The sequence below is a fragment of the Cherax quadricarinatus genome, chromosome 78 (genome assembly GCF_038502225.1).
Source record: "Cherax quadricarinatus isolate ZL_2023a chromosome 78, ASM3850222v1, whole genome shotgun sequence".
Classification (NCBI taxonomy): domain Eukaryota; kingdom Metazoa; phylum Arthropoda; class Malacostraca; order Decapoda; family Parastacidae; genus Cherax; species Cherax quadricarinatus.
This window is the reverse complement of record NC_091369.1, coordinates 8,796,495-8,812,295: the sequence shown is the minus strand read 5'-3', so window position 1 is coordinate 8,812,295 and position 15,801 is coordinate 8,796,495. Positions and strand designations below refer to the sequence as shown.

Here is a 15,801-nt window from a genome sequence, read left to right as displayed (position 1 = left end):
GTTACTTCGCTACCAGCGTTACCGCTACTGCTTCTCTTGTTCCCGTCCTTGTTCCGCTCGCCTATACTGGCTCCCTCACTCGTTTTCTGTTCACTGTGAGAACAATGGTTATAATCATAACCATGATTTTTAAAGGGGTGGAGGGGTAAGCCAGTGGAAGGCATCGGTCAGTGACCAAAAGCTCCAACTGCGGGTTATCATATGACTAAGACCCGCGTCAGGAAACACTTGTCCTGTTTCCTGACGCGGGTTAGTGAGCCTGTAAATGGTCCAAGTCGGACCGAAACGGCGTTGTAAGTTCATCTCTTGTACGTGCGGGTTACTTGTACCTTGAACGTCATGTTATGCAGGTGGCAGTGGAGGTAGACAGACATAAATATTCTGTTTATATTAATATACCTGTCAATATTACTCCTATAATAACAGCTGACACACTATAAAATAGCCTCCATATATATACCACTGAAAATAGTCAGAGGTACTCTCCACAATACATACTAAACCAGACTATGTGTCAGTATCTTGGACACATGAACAAGCTGGAAGTTCAGAGACCAGATACAAAGTGAGTCTCGGAGCTACAGAAAAGACTGGAAAATACTGTAATGGCCTCGTTGGCTGATAGGGAGAAAATACGAGACGTGTTGATGACATATAAGGTGTTAAGAGAGTGACAATGGCCAGATAAAGACCAGTTCTGGGCTTCTCAGCACCTCTGACTACAAGAACCAGGTGACATAGTGCTTAGGTGGACACACACTTACACATCTGGCGGGGCCAGGAGCTGTGACTCAACCCATGTAACCATATATAGGTGAGCACACACACACACACACATCTGAGGAGCCATCTACTTGTGTATAATATACCTGAGTGTACTTATCAGATGTCACCAGTCTCACATGAGTGTACCCATCAGATGTCACCAGTCTCACATGAGTGTACCCATCAGATGTCACCAGTCTCACCTGAGTGTACCCATCAGATGTCACCAGTCTCACCTGAGTGTACCCATCAGACGTCACCAGAGTCTCGCTTGAATATTACATCACCTGACGTCACCTTCCTCGTACAAGTCATGGAACCCGTATTTAGCGATAGGAAACCAAGAGAGAGAAAGAAAGAGAGTACGTGGGGAAAGAGCAGAGGAATTTCTGAATTATCACTAATTGGAAAAAATATTATTAATATTATTATTATTATTATTATTATTATTATTATTATTATTATTATTATTATTATTATTATTATTATTATTTTCACAGAAAGCGCTTAATTCTTAAGGGTCATACATCGTCTTGTGTGTGTGTGTGTGTGTACACCTGTCTGTAGTTGCAGAGGGTCGAGTCTCAGCCCCTGGCCCCGCCGGTTGCCTGACCCCTGTCGTACCTATTATTTAAACAGTGTATGGATGCTGCGGCTGCCGCTTCTCTCTTTCCAGATCCTTCCACTTCTTGACCCTTCCATTCATCAACTGTGTATCCAAATGGAATTTTTGGGGTTCGAACCGGGGTCTGAGGCGCCTTGAAAGTCGTAACTCAATCACGTGAACCAGAAGATGGACAACAGACTCGAACCGTGGTCCCGAAATTGATAGATCCATCGCTGTATTTATGTTAACGAAGGCAGGTGCAGAACAAGATGTGATTCTCACCACGTTTCGCTCGGTGTACAGCTGTGATTGAGCTGTATGCTGAGCGAAATGTCGACCCAAGTAAAAGGTTTATCCACTGGTTTCTCTGTCCTTTTTTTCTGGAATAAAGAAACACGGGAGAACAGGTGAGGGAGTGACTGGACCTGGTGACTGGTACTTCCACCTGGTGACTGGATCTGTTGACTGGTACTTCCACCTGGTGACTGGATCTGTTGACTGGTACTTCCACCTGGTGACTGGACCTGTTGACTGGTACTTCCACCTGGTGACTGGACCTGTTGACTGGTACTTCCACCTGGTGACTGGACCTGTTGACTGGTACTTCCACCTGGTGACTGGACCTGTTGACTGGTACTTCCACCTGGTGACTGGACCTGTTGACTGGTACTTCCACCTGGTGACTGGACCTGGTGACTGGTACTTCCACCTGGTGACTGGACCTGGTGACAGGTACTTCCACCTGGTGACTGGTACTTCCACCTGGTGACTGGACCTGTTGACTGGTACTTCCACCTGGTGACTGGACCTGGTGACTGGTACTTCCACCTGCTGACTGGACCTGTTGACTGGTACTTCCATCTGGTGACTGGACCTGTTGACTGGTACTTCCACCTGGTGACTGGACCTGTTGACTGGTACTTCCACCTGGTGACTGGACCTGTTGACTGGTACTTCCACCTGGTGACTGGACCTGTTGACTGGTACTTCCACCTGGTGACTGGACCTGTTGACTGGTACTTCCACCTGGTGACTGGACCTGTTGACTGGTACTTCCACCTGGTGACTGGACCTGTTGACTGGTACTTCCACCTGGTGACTGGACCTGTTGACTGGTACTTCCACCTGGTGACTGGACCTGTTGACTGGTACTTCCACCTGGTGACTGGACCTGTTGACTGGTACTTCCACCTGGTGACTGGACCTGTTGACTGGTACTTCCACCTGGTGACTGGACCTGTTGACTGGTACTTCCACCTGGTGACTGGACCGGTTGACTGGTACTTCCACCTGGTGACTGGACCTGTTGGCTGGTACTTCCACCTGGTGACTGGACCTGTTGACTGGTACTTCCCCCTGGTGACTGGACCTGTTGACTGGTACTTCCACCTGTTGACTGGTACTTCCACCTAGTGACGACCAGTTCACTGGTACTTCCACCTGGTGACTGGACCTGTTGACTGGTACTTTCACCTGGTGACTGGACCTGTTGACTGGTACTTCCACCTGGTGACTGGACCTGTTGACTGGTACTTCCACCTGGTGACTGGACCTGTTGACTGGTACTTCCACCTGGTGACTGGACCTGTTGACTGGTACTTCCACCTGGTGACTGGACCGGTTGACTGGTACTTCCACCTGGTGACTTGACTTGTTGACTGGTACTTCCACCTGGTGACTGGACCGGTTGACTGGTACTTCCACCTGGTGACTGGACCTGTTGACTGGTACTTCCACCTGGTGACTGCACCGGTTGACTGGTACTTCCACCTGGTGACTGGACCTGTTGATTGGTACTTCCACATGGTGACTGGACCAGTTGACTGGTACTTCCACCTGGTGACTGGACCTGTTGACTGGTACTTCCACCTGGTGACTGGACCTGTTGACTGGTACTTCCACCTGGTGACTGGACCTGTTGACTGGTACTTCCACCTGGTGACTGGACCTGTTGACTGGTACTTCCACCTGGTGACTGGACCTGTTGACTGGTACTTCCACCTGTTGACTGGTACTTCCACCTGGTGACTGGACCGGTTGACTGGTACTTCCACCTGGTGACGACCTGTTGTCTGGTACTTCCACCTGGTGACTGATACTTCCACCTGGTGACTGGTACTTCCACCTGGTGACTGGACCTGTTGACTGGTACTTCCACCTGGTGACTGGACCTGTTGACTGGTACTTCCACCTGGTGACTGGACCTGTTGACTGGTACTTCCACCTGGTGACTGGACCTGTTGTCTGGTACTTCCACCTGGTGACTGGACCTGTTGACTGGTACTTCCACCTGGTGACTGGACCTGTTGACTGGTATTTCCACCTGGTGACTGGACCTGTTGACTGGTACTTCCACCTGGTGACTGGACCTGTTGACTGGTACTTTCACCTGGTGACTGGACCTGTTGACTGGTACTTCCACCTGGTGACTGGACCTGTTGACTGGTACTTCCACCTGGTGACTGGACCTGTTGACTGGTACTTCCACCTGGTGACTGGACCTGTTGACTGGTACTTCCACCTGGTGACTGGACCTGTTGACTGGTACTTCCACCTGGTGACTGGACCTGTTGACTGGTACTTCCACCTGGTGACTGGACCTGTTGACTGGTACTTCCACCTGTTGACTGGTACTTCCACCTGGTGACTGGACGTGTTGTCTGGTACTTCTACCTGGTGACTGGACCTGTTGACTGGTACTTCCACCTGGTGACTGGACCTGTTGACTGGTACTTCCACCTGGTGACTGGACCTGTTGACTGGTACTTCCACCTTGTGACTGGACCTGTTGACTGGTACTTCCACCTGGTGACTGGACCTGTTGATTGGTACTTCCACCTGGTGACTGGACCGGTTGACTGGTACTTCCACCTGGTGACTGGACCTGTTGATTGGTACTTCCACCTGGTGACTGGACCGGTTGACTGGTACTTCCACCTGGTGACTGGACCTGTTGACTGGTACTTTCACCTGGTGACTGGATCTGTTTACTGGTACTTCCACCTGGTGCCTGGACCTGTCGACTGATGCTTCCACCTGGTGCCTGGACCTGTCTACTGGTACTTCCACATGGAGACTGGACCTGTCGACTGGCACTTCTACTTGGTGCCTGGACCTGTCGACTGGTACTTCCACCTAGTGCCTGGACCTGTCGACTGGTACTTCCACCTGGTGCCTGGACCTGTCGACTGGTACTTCTACCTGATGACTGGACCTGTTGACTGGTACTTCCACCTGGTGACTGGACGTGTTGACTGGTACTTCCACCTGGTGACTGGACGTGTTGACTGGTACTTCCACCTGGTGACTGGACCGGTTGACTGGTACTTCCACCTGGTGTCTGGACCTGTCGACTGACTGGCCGACCCTAGTCGCAGGCATCAACTATAACCGTAGACATCAATGGACATAATGGACATCAGTGAACATCACTGGACATCAGTGAACATCACTGGACATCAGTGAACATCACTGGACATCAGTGAACATCACTGGACATCAGTGAACATCACTGGACATCAGTGAACATCACTGGACATCAGTGAACATCACTGGACATCAGTGAACATCACTGGACATCAGTGAACATCACTGGACATCAGTGAACATCACTGGACATCAGTGAACATCACTGGACATCAGTGAACATCACTGGACATCAGTGAACATCACTGGACATCAGTAAACATCACTGGACATCAGTAAACATCACTGGACATCAGTAAACATGATGGGTGTCGTGTGTGGGAGACTACACAGTCTTCTACATCTGGGATACACAGACACGTTTTGCTCACTGCTGCCTCGTGGACGTTTCGCTCACTGCTGCCTCGTGGAGAAACTTTCAGCATCGCCTCTGAGAACTGTCAGCTTTCGCTGTCTGTTCAACATCTCTTGACAGACTGTCATGTCTATCAGCGGGCACAACCCTAACCTAGCACTCCTATCTGACCTCGCTGACAGTCCCATCTCAGACGCACACACCTCGCTGACAGTCCCGTCTTTGACGCACTCACCTCGCTGACAGTCCCATCTCAGACGCACTCACCTCGCTGACAGACCCCACCTTGGACGCGGATTATCTGTCAGCGTCTGCCTTAATACACCACCTTTGATTATATTCTTTCTGTCACTCCCCCACTAACTGCCTCTCTCTCTCTCTCTCTCTCTCTCTCTCTCTCTCTCTCTCTCTCTCTCTCTCTCTCTCTCTCTCTCTCTCTCTCTCTCTCTCTCTCTCTCTCTCTCTCTCTCTCTCTCTCGTGGATCACTTGCGTCACCAGCGTTGAAATATTTCCTATATCCTATGAGGGAATTTCCTCTCTATCTGTCTGTCTGTCTCTCTCTGTCTCTCTCTCTCTCTCTCTCTCTCTCTCTCTCTCTCTCTCTCTCTCTCTCTCTCTCTCTCTCTCTCTCTCTCTCTCGCTGTTTATACTGTTGTTGTGTTCGTGTTAGTCTGCCTTCATGTCTCCTCACCTGTTGTCTGCTTGACTCTGCTCATTTACCTGTATCTTATTGAATCGTATAACAGTATATCGTCGTGGGTCCCTAAGACCAGAGGATCAGTCTGGGACCTAACAGTCTCGTCACCAGCTTGTGTGATTCTGGCACCTCAGAACTAATTAGTCTCGTCACCAGCTTGTGTGATTCTGGCATCTCAGACCTAATTAATCTCGTCACCAGCTAGTGTGATTCTGGCACCTCAGACCTAATTAGTCTCGTCACCAGCTTGTATGATTCTGGCACCTCAAACCTAATTAGTCTCGTCACCAGCTTGTGTGATTCTGGCACCTTAGACCTAATTAGTCTTGTCACCAGCCTTTGTGATTCCGATATCTCAGGATCGGTCTTGGACCTAATAGTCTCGTCACTAGTCTATGTGATTCTGGGAACACAGGATCAGTCTGGGACCTAACATTCTCGTCACCAGCTTTTATGTTTCTGGTACCTCAGACCAAATTAGTCTCGTCACCAGCCTATGTTTCTGGTACCTCAGACCTAATTAGCCTCGTCACCAGCCTGTATGTTTCTGGTACCTCAGACCAAATTAGTCTCGTCACCAGCTTGTATGTTTCTGGTACCTCAGACCAAATTAGTCTCGTCACCAGCTTGTATGTTTCTGGTACCTCAGACCAAATTAGTCTCGTCACCAGCTTGTATGTTTCTGGTACCTCAGACCAAATTAGTCTCGTCACCAGCCTGTATGTTTCTGGTACCTCAGACCAAATTAGTCTCGTCACCAGCCTGTATGTTTCTGGTACCTCAGACCAAATTAGTCTCGTCACCAGCTTGTATGTTTCTGGTACCTCAGACCAAATTAGTCTCGTCACCAGCCTGTATGTTTCTGGTACCTCAGACCAAATTAGTCTTGTCACCAGCCTGTATGTTTCTGGTATCTCAGACCAAATTAGTCTCGTCACCAGCCTGTATGTTTCTGGTACCTCAGACCAAATTAGTCTCGTCACCAGCCTGTATGTTTCTGGTACCTCAGACCAAATTAGTCTCGTCACCAGCCTGTATGTTTCTGGTACCTCAGACCAAATTAGTCTCGTCACCAGCTTGTATGTTTCTGGTACCTCCGACCAAATTAGTCTCGTCACCAGCCTGTATGTTTCTGGTACCTCAGACCAAATTAGTCTCGTCACCAGCCTGTATGTTTCTGGTACCTCAGACCAAATTAGTCTCGTCACCAGCTTGTATGTTTCTGGTACCTCAGACCAAATTAGTCTCGTCACCAGCTTGTATGTTTCTGGTACCTCAGACCAAATTAGTCTCGTCACCAGCTTGTATGTTTCTGGTACCTCAGACCAAATTAGTCTCGTCACCAGCTTGTATGTTTCTGGTACCTCAGACCAAATTAGTCTCGTCACCAGCTTGTATGTTTCTGGTACCTCAGACCAAATTAGTCTCGTCACCAGCTTGTATGTTTCTGGTACCTCAGACCAAATTAGTCTCGTCACCAGCTTGTATGTTTCTGGTACCTCAGACCAAATTAGTCTCGTCACCAGCTTGTATGTTTCTGGTACCTCAGACCAAATTAGTCTCGTCACCAGCTTGTATGTTTCTGGTACCTCAGACCAAATTAGTCTCGTCACCAGCTTGTACAATTCTAGTATCTCAAACCAAACTAGTCTCGTCACCAGCCTGTGTGATTCTGGCAACTCAGGTCTGGGACCTCAAAACTGGTCTCAAGACAATATTATATTTACAGGGTGAGCGCTAAACCCGTAGAGTGGGTCATAGAGCGCCTGGGGGGGGGAGAAAGGGAGGCAACGAGACTTGATCAGAGGAAGGGGAGAGGAGCTCCAATTCCTCGAATCAAGAGCCCATCACACAGCATCACCTGATGGAGTTTCTTTCTCATGGAATTATTATTATTATTTATCATTTTATTTATTTTTTTTATTAATATCATTATCATTATTGTTTATTTTTATTTTTCATTATTATTATCATCATTATTGTTTCTATTATTATTTTCAGTATTATAATCATTATTGTTTATGTTATCAGTATTATTATTATTGGTGGGAAGTGGTAAACCCTGAGGGGCGAAGTACAAAGTTAATAATAATAATAATAATAATAACAATAATAATAATAATAATAATAATAATAATAATAATAATAATCTGAGGTGAAGGTTGAGAGGAATAAAGAAACATCATTATTATTATTCATAAAATTATATTAGTATATTTTACACATGTATATTATACACACTTTATAACATTTAAAATTTTTTTGGTAAATAAATAACATTCTCAATTAACAATTTTCCACAAATTTAATAGCCTGACAACCTTAGTTTTTTATTATTATTATTGTTTACGAAGGAACACTTATGAACGCCACTCGTTTTTCATTGACCAATGGGAGACCGCCGTCTAGGTGACGTCGTTCGCCCATCAGCCAATGGGAAGAAGCCATCTAGGTGACGTCACTCCCTCACTGACCAATAGGAGGGCCGCCATCTAGGTGACGTCACGGAGTATACAAGACCACTGTTTACATCCACAATAAACACGCGTTGCCAACACTTACTTCAAATTGATGTACGGGAAAATAATTTTGTGGCCCTTGTTTTTTATTCTATTTTTTTTTGGATTGGCAAATTTAAAAAAAAAAAAATCTACACAATTGAACACTGAACATTGACTTTCCAATCATCACTCGCAAATTGTACGTAATTTATTTATTCTAAGATATAATGTTTATGTGGACAAATGTCTTAGTTGCGTCATATATGGCAATAATATATATATATATATATGTGTATATATATATATATATATATATATATATATATATATATATATATATATATATATGTATGTATATATATATATATATATATATATATATATATATATATATATATATATATATATATATATATATATATATATATCTTTGTGGTGAATATTATAATAGGTTTGGGAGGAGGAAGGGACAGGAGCTTGTCTTAGAAATGCACAATTAAAAAAATTCTGATTACATCGTCTCTTGAAAACGTTGAAAAGTTGAATATACACACACTGGAAACTCTTCCTCTCCAAACATACAACAACAACAACAACAACAAACAAACAAACAAACAAACAAACAAGCTGATCAGTTGCCAGGCACTTCCGGTTAAGGAGTGCCACCACACACATCTCAAAATTCTTGGACACTTCTTCCTGTAAACTCCCACCTCAACAAATCTTTCTGTACAGATATCTCAATAAAAATGACCTTAAACTTACATTTTCTGCATATATATATATATATATATATATATATATATATATATATATATATATATATATATATATATATATATATATATATATATATATATATATATTATGGCAGAATACAAATCTCTTTACACAGATATGTCAATACCAGTGTATTCCAGCGTCACACATTCTAGACACGGGTATATTTCCCTCATAAGACAGTCTTTCTATACACCAACAGATATTTGTACAAAGAATCAAGAGCTCACAGGCATATAGAGTCATAAGGCGATTTTGTACCGTTAAGTCCAAAGTGTGGCGACGAGCGGGGGGGAGGATTTTTAGGGTAGTTACCGCTGGTATCTCAGGGTAAAAATTTTTTTACAGTTTCTCTGGTCACCCGTATAAAAAACAGGGTGACGATTTCATTTTAAATATTTTATTATTGAATTCGATTTATTAAATGTGTAAATATCCGTCACAAAACTTTGGATTCTTCTTTTTTTTTTTTTTTTGCCACAAAGACTTTGGGACCTCGCAAGACGACGCTGCTGAGACCCCGAGACGGGCAGCTTAAAAGTATAATAAAAACATACATTTTTTTTTTAGAAATAGTTTGTGCGAAATGTGTAACTTATTGTGGGGAGGGGGCTTTAAGCAGGCTTCCAGAAATATGCCTTAAATAGGCACTGCGTACCAAAAAAAAAAAAAAATATATATATATATATATATATATATATATATATATATATATATATATATATATATATATATATATATATATATATATATATATATATATAGTTATTCATAACATTTAACAATGTAACAGTTTCTGACGAAAGTGGGAAGATGCAGCATCCCACATTATCTTTAAAGTGAGATGTAGCATCTCACGTTATCTTTAAAGTGGGAAGATGCAGCATCCCACACATCTCCAGGTTCATCCTATCACTGTCCTTATCACAGTCCCACCACAGCGCTATCTTATATCACCATGAAGGTTATCCTAGCATATATATATATATATATATATATATATATATATATATATATATATATATATATATATATATATATATATATATATCGTGCCGAATAGGTAAAACTTGCGATTTTGGCTTAAATAGCAATGCTCTTCTTGTCGAATAAGACAAGCGAAAATTTGTGTATGTAATAATTTCGTAAAAATCATTCTGAACCTAACGAAAAAAATGTATTTCATTGTGTTTGTTTATTATTAAACTTATCTAAAATATATTTAGATGCATTAGGCTAAATTAAATTGTTCTTGCTATAATAAGGTTAGGTAAGTTTTCTAACGTTCTTTTGGTATAAAATTATTAATACAATATATCTTTAAACATATAAGAGAAAATTTTAGAAATGACTTAATTTTAAATGAGTTCTTGTTAATTGACCAGTTTTACCTATTCTGCACCACACACACACACACACACACACACACACACACACACACACACACACACACACACACACACACACACACAGACACACATATATATATATATATATATATATATATATATATATATATATATATATATATATATATATAGTCTGGCTCACTGTGGCTGGATTTAGGTTAAGCTCAGCTGAATGCCATTTAGGCTGATTAGGTTCCAGTTAGATTCCACTCAAGTTCAGATGATTCTGACTGTGCAAAATACCAGCTGTCAGCCACGTTGACCAGACTGTCTGCTAAATACCAGCTGTCAGCCACCTTGACCAGACTGTCTGCTAAATACCAGCTGTCAGCCATCTTGACCAGACTGGTGGTGTGAGGACCTCTTGGGCAATTCCCTTCCCCCTAGAAGACACTACCCTGCCCAGGGACAGTACCGCCACTTCCCACCCTTTACCCCTGTCTACCCTACGAGTAGGGGAGGGGGGAGGTACCATGATACTGACGGAAGGCCTTTGATCGAAGGAATTGGAGCTACCACCCTTTCCTCGGACCAGATCTGATTGCCTGCCGTTCCCAGGCGCTGTATGACCCCCTACGGGCATAGCGCTTCCCCATGTATATAATAATTTAGCCTTTTCTATATAGCCCCCAACGGGGAAGACAGTTTCTCGTATATTACACCTGAGGAGGAGAGATAGTCTCTTACGGGGCAGATCTGGTCGACCCTGGTAAGTTAGAGAAAGACAATCTACCCAGAGACGCTTCTCCTTGGTAGGGAGACAGCCTGCAGAGAGTGGAGATAGTGAGAGACAAGAGAGAAAAGGCAGTTTGAGTACTCTTTTTTCATTTTTTTTTCAATATTTCTCTTTGTTTCGGACGTAAAATTCACGTAGAAAAATATAAATAAAAGTGGACAGCTAGAGCTTGACAATAATGACGAACACAAATCACATTCTAACATCACATAGCATTCCAGATATTAGAAAACAATGAATGGGAGGAGCACAGCCTGCTCAGTGACGTCACATGGCTTTGACCAATGACACAGCAGCCTGCTCAGTGACGTCACATGGCTTTGACCAATGACACAGCAGCCTGCTCAGTGACGTCACACGGCTTTGACCAATGACACAGCTGCCTGGCCAGTGACACGCGTTTCTCTTATTTTTTTGACCAGTGACATCACGAGTTGATCATTGATGTCACTAGGCCTGACCAGTGACCTTACAGCTTGACACTTAATGCTAGTTTAGCTCAAGTACGCGTCGGGGAGGTGGGGGGGGAGGAATGATGGCACTGATACGAAGAGGTCACGGTGGGGGAGAGGAGGGCTAAGGTCAGGCCAAGACGACAGCCCTTAGGGGTGAGACACCTGCCCTGAACACGAGGGAGAGCTGACTTACTAGCAGATTAAGGAGTACCGCTGCTTAGATACTAGGCTCACCTTTGCTAGGTTCACCTTTGCTAGGCTCACCTTTGCTAGGTTCACCTTTGCTAGGCTCACCTTTGCTAGGTTGGCCTAGGCCAGGCTTACCTAGGCCAGGCACACGACCGCCCTGACGCACCCTAGAGGGTGGAGGTTCCACCGGCCGCTGCGGCTATAAGTTACTGGTTAATGAGGGAATTAATGCGGGCGTGATGAGGGGAGGCTGCCGCGCCCACACCTGGCCCGCCCACCACCCTCACCTGCCCATAAAGCTTAGTTAAAGCTTGTACAAAAATTGTCTTCTGGAGAAGTGAGGTGGGTTTGTTTACACCGTTGTGACCACTACCCCCGCAGACACCAGCTGCTGTTGCTGCTGCTGCTGTTGCGCCACCTGCTGTTGGTGGTGCAGTTGCTGCTGCTGCTGCTGCTGTGACTGTGGTCCCGCCTGCTGCTGTAACTGCGCCGGGGTCTGTTGGAGGTGCTGTGGCTGGTGTTGCTGTGAACTAGTGCCCGCCGCTGTGATAGCGACGCTGCTGGTGGTGGTGGTAGTGGTGGTGCTAGGGGGTGGCACGCTAGGCGAACTTCCACTCACCTTTTTTAGTTTCTGTTTGAGGTGGACTTTGGCGTGTCTCTTTTTCTCGTCGGAGCGCGCGAACTTCCTGGAGCAGACGTCGCAACAGAAGGGTTTCTCTCCGGTGTGGGTGCGTATGTGTGTGGTGAGGTGGTCGGATCGCGAGAACGAACGCATGCAAATCCGGCACTGGAACGGCTTCTGACCGGTGTGAATCCGGATGTGTCGCGTCAACTCGTCCGAACGGGAGAACCTCCGATCGCAGTTCTCAACGGGGCAGGCGTAGGGGCGTTCGTGGACTGGGGTCTTGCTCGGTCTGTTGGGGTATTTGCGGGGTTTGACGGGAAGGAGCTTCAGGGGGAGAGGACTCTGCTGGTAGACCTGGGAGAGGATCTCGTGGCCTTTGCTCGTATGTTGGTTGTACTCTGCCAGCGAGGCAGCGTCTTGGTAAAGAGGTTCTTGCTTAGGTACTACCACGCCCGAGGGGCCAGCCACTGGCTCTCCTACACCGCCGCCCACACTGTACGACACCTGGGTCTGGAAAGTGCCCACTGGGTACTGGAACTTACTGCCCACATTACCTACCATTCCTCGACTAAAATCCACTTGTGTTGCCCCTGTTTGTACCACGCCCGCTAGCTGCTGCTGTTGTTGCTGCTGCTGTTGTTGCTGCTGTTGTTGCTGTTGCTGCTGCTGTTGCTGTTGTTGTTGCTGTTGAGGTTGAGGTTGTGGTTGGGGCTGCTGCTGCTGTTGTTGCTGTGTCCCTGGAATGGACATCTGCTGTGACTGCTGCAGCTGTGTGGTAGTGAGGGAGGAGGTGGTGACAACGGCTGCGGAGGAGCAAGCCGGATAGGTGGGCGGCTGTTTGAGGGCGGTGGGCTGTGTGTCGAAGGGCAAGAGAAGATCTGTGGTGGAGAGGGAGAGAGCAGGCAACCGGTCATCGTAACCGGTGAAGCCTCCGGTCACGGAGGGGTCCGGCAGTACCTGTTGGCTGGTGCTCGCAGGCTGTTGCAGGAATCCTAGGAAGGGCGTCAAGACGGAGGTCTTGTCGTGGGAGGTGTTAGAGAAGAGCCAGGTGTTTAGGGTCGTGGGTGAGGGAGTCGTACCCTGAGGTGCTGTGAGGGAGGTCGTCTGCGACGCTGTAGTGAACGACCCGCGGTACTGCAACTTCTGAGTGTCGGGTGGTTGTTGTGTAGTGCCGCCTGCCGCCGCCGCCGCTGCCGCCGCTGCTGCCGCCGCCGCCGCCGCCGCCGCCGTCTGGTGGGGGAACATAGCGGTGTCACCTGCACTCCCTCCCGGGGACCGGCAGGGGCTGGCCACTCCCCCCGGGGATGCCCCTCTGGGGCTCCCTGTGGCCTCCTGGACCTCTTGCTTCACGGCCTCCTGGTGTACGGGCGTGGAGGCCGGGGTCGGCTGCAAGTGATGGGGGTGTTGGGGTTGCTCGTGGTGGGGGAGGGAGGCGGGGGAGGAGGGGTCCCCCCCACTCGCCGGGCTGTGTTGCTCCTCCGAGCTCTCCACCGACGCTGCAACACAAAAACAAATCAACATTAATCAATCTACAACACAAATGAACAAGATTCAAAATAGTATATTAAAAAAACAGAACTACCATTAACAGTCTTCACACAATGGCGATAATAGGCTGTTATATATATATATATATATATATATATATATATATATATATATATATATATATATATATATATATATATATATATATATATATATATATATATGTCGTGCCGAATATGTAAAACTGGTCAATTAGCAAGAACTCATTTAAAATTAAGTTACTTCTAAAATTTTCTCTTATACGTTCAAAGATATATTTTTTCATTAATGTTAATGTAAAAAATTATAATTTTGCACCAAAAGAATCTTAGAAAACTTACCTAACCTTATTATAACAAGAAAAATTTATTTTAGACTAACCCAACTAAATATATTTTAGATTTGTTTACAGTAATTTAATACTAAACAAACACAGTGAAATATATTTTTTTTCGTTAGGTTCAGAATGATTTTGGCGAAATTATTGCATACACAAATTTTCGCTTGTCCTATATGGCAAGATGAGCGTTGCTATTTAAGCCAAGATGGCAAGTTCTGCCTATTCGGCACGACATATATATATATATATATATATATATATATATATATATATATATATATATATATATATATATATATATATATATATATATATATATATATATATATATGCAATAAGATCACAGTAAACAGGTGATTTCAGAATATGCAAAAAAACCACTCTGAAAGAATAGAGAAATTCCAAGCGTTTTCGTGACTACTCACACTATCAAGGAACTATGAAAGTAAAGCATCCAAGGAAGCTATATAAGGGGTCTGGCCAGCACCTCACTATCAGATCCCACAACGGTTAAACACCTGACGCGCGCCGACCCAACTTGGACAGGTCCTTTGCACAACTCACCCACAAACTATTCTATCCATGAAAATTTTAAAATTATTATTTGTCCAGTGTATTATTAAATTCTTCCCAAATTCTATTAATTATAAATGGATCTAATTTATATAAACCAAAGGAAATATTCATATTATTGTCAAAACTGCTTTTTATGAAACAAGATTCAATTATATTCCTGTCGACCATGGACTTGCTTGATACTACTTTCTCAACTTTTTGAAAATCAATTGGATGGTTAAAATCTCTTACATGAATAAATAGAGCATTGGAATCTTGTCCAGTTCTAATGCTATATTTATGTTGTTTTAATCTTCGAGATTTTTACCAGTTTGACCGTAATAAACTTTATCGCAAATTTTACAAGGAATCTTATAGACACATCCATCAGCATTTTGGGGGGAATTCTGTATCAAGATTTTTTAATACAACTTTAATATTAAAAGTCTTAAGAAGAGAAGGCATATCAACCAAGTTTTCATGGTAAGGGAGAACCAACATATTTTTAGTTGAATAAGGCTGGTTGTCCCTTTTTGGATTGTAAAAAGTATTTCTAGCAACTTTAAAAGATTTATCAATTACATTTCTTGGATATTTTAAATCATTACCTATTTCATAAATTTTGGATATTTCCTCATCTATGAACTCAGGACTACAAATTCGTAAAGCTCTCAAAAACATTGATGAGAAAACAGACAGTTTGACTCTATCTTGATGCGAGGAATAATTGTGAACATAGGAACAGTTATTTGTAGGTTTTCTGTAAATTTTAAATTTGAATTCATTATTACCCTTAATAATTAAAACATCTAGAAAAGGCAATGAGTTATTTT

At 44.3% G+C, this 15,801-nt stretch overlaps 1 protein-coding gene across 1 annotated transcript in view; it reads right to left on the bottom strand.

Moving 5' to 3' along the window:
• Window positions 1–10,618: 10,618 nt before the first annotated feature.
• LOC128701595 (uncharacterized) overlaps window positions 10,619–15,801 on the bottom strand; it is a 46,468-nt gene continuing 41,285 nt past the window's right edge. The window contains exon 2 of the mRNA XM_053795374.2: window positions 10,619–14,042. Coding sequence (XP_053651349.1) covers window positions 12,274–14,042 — 1,769 coding nt within the window. The 3' untranslated portion in view covers window positions 10,619–12,273. The remainder of the gene's footprint in view (window positions 14,043–15,801) is intronic.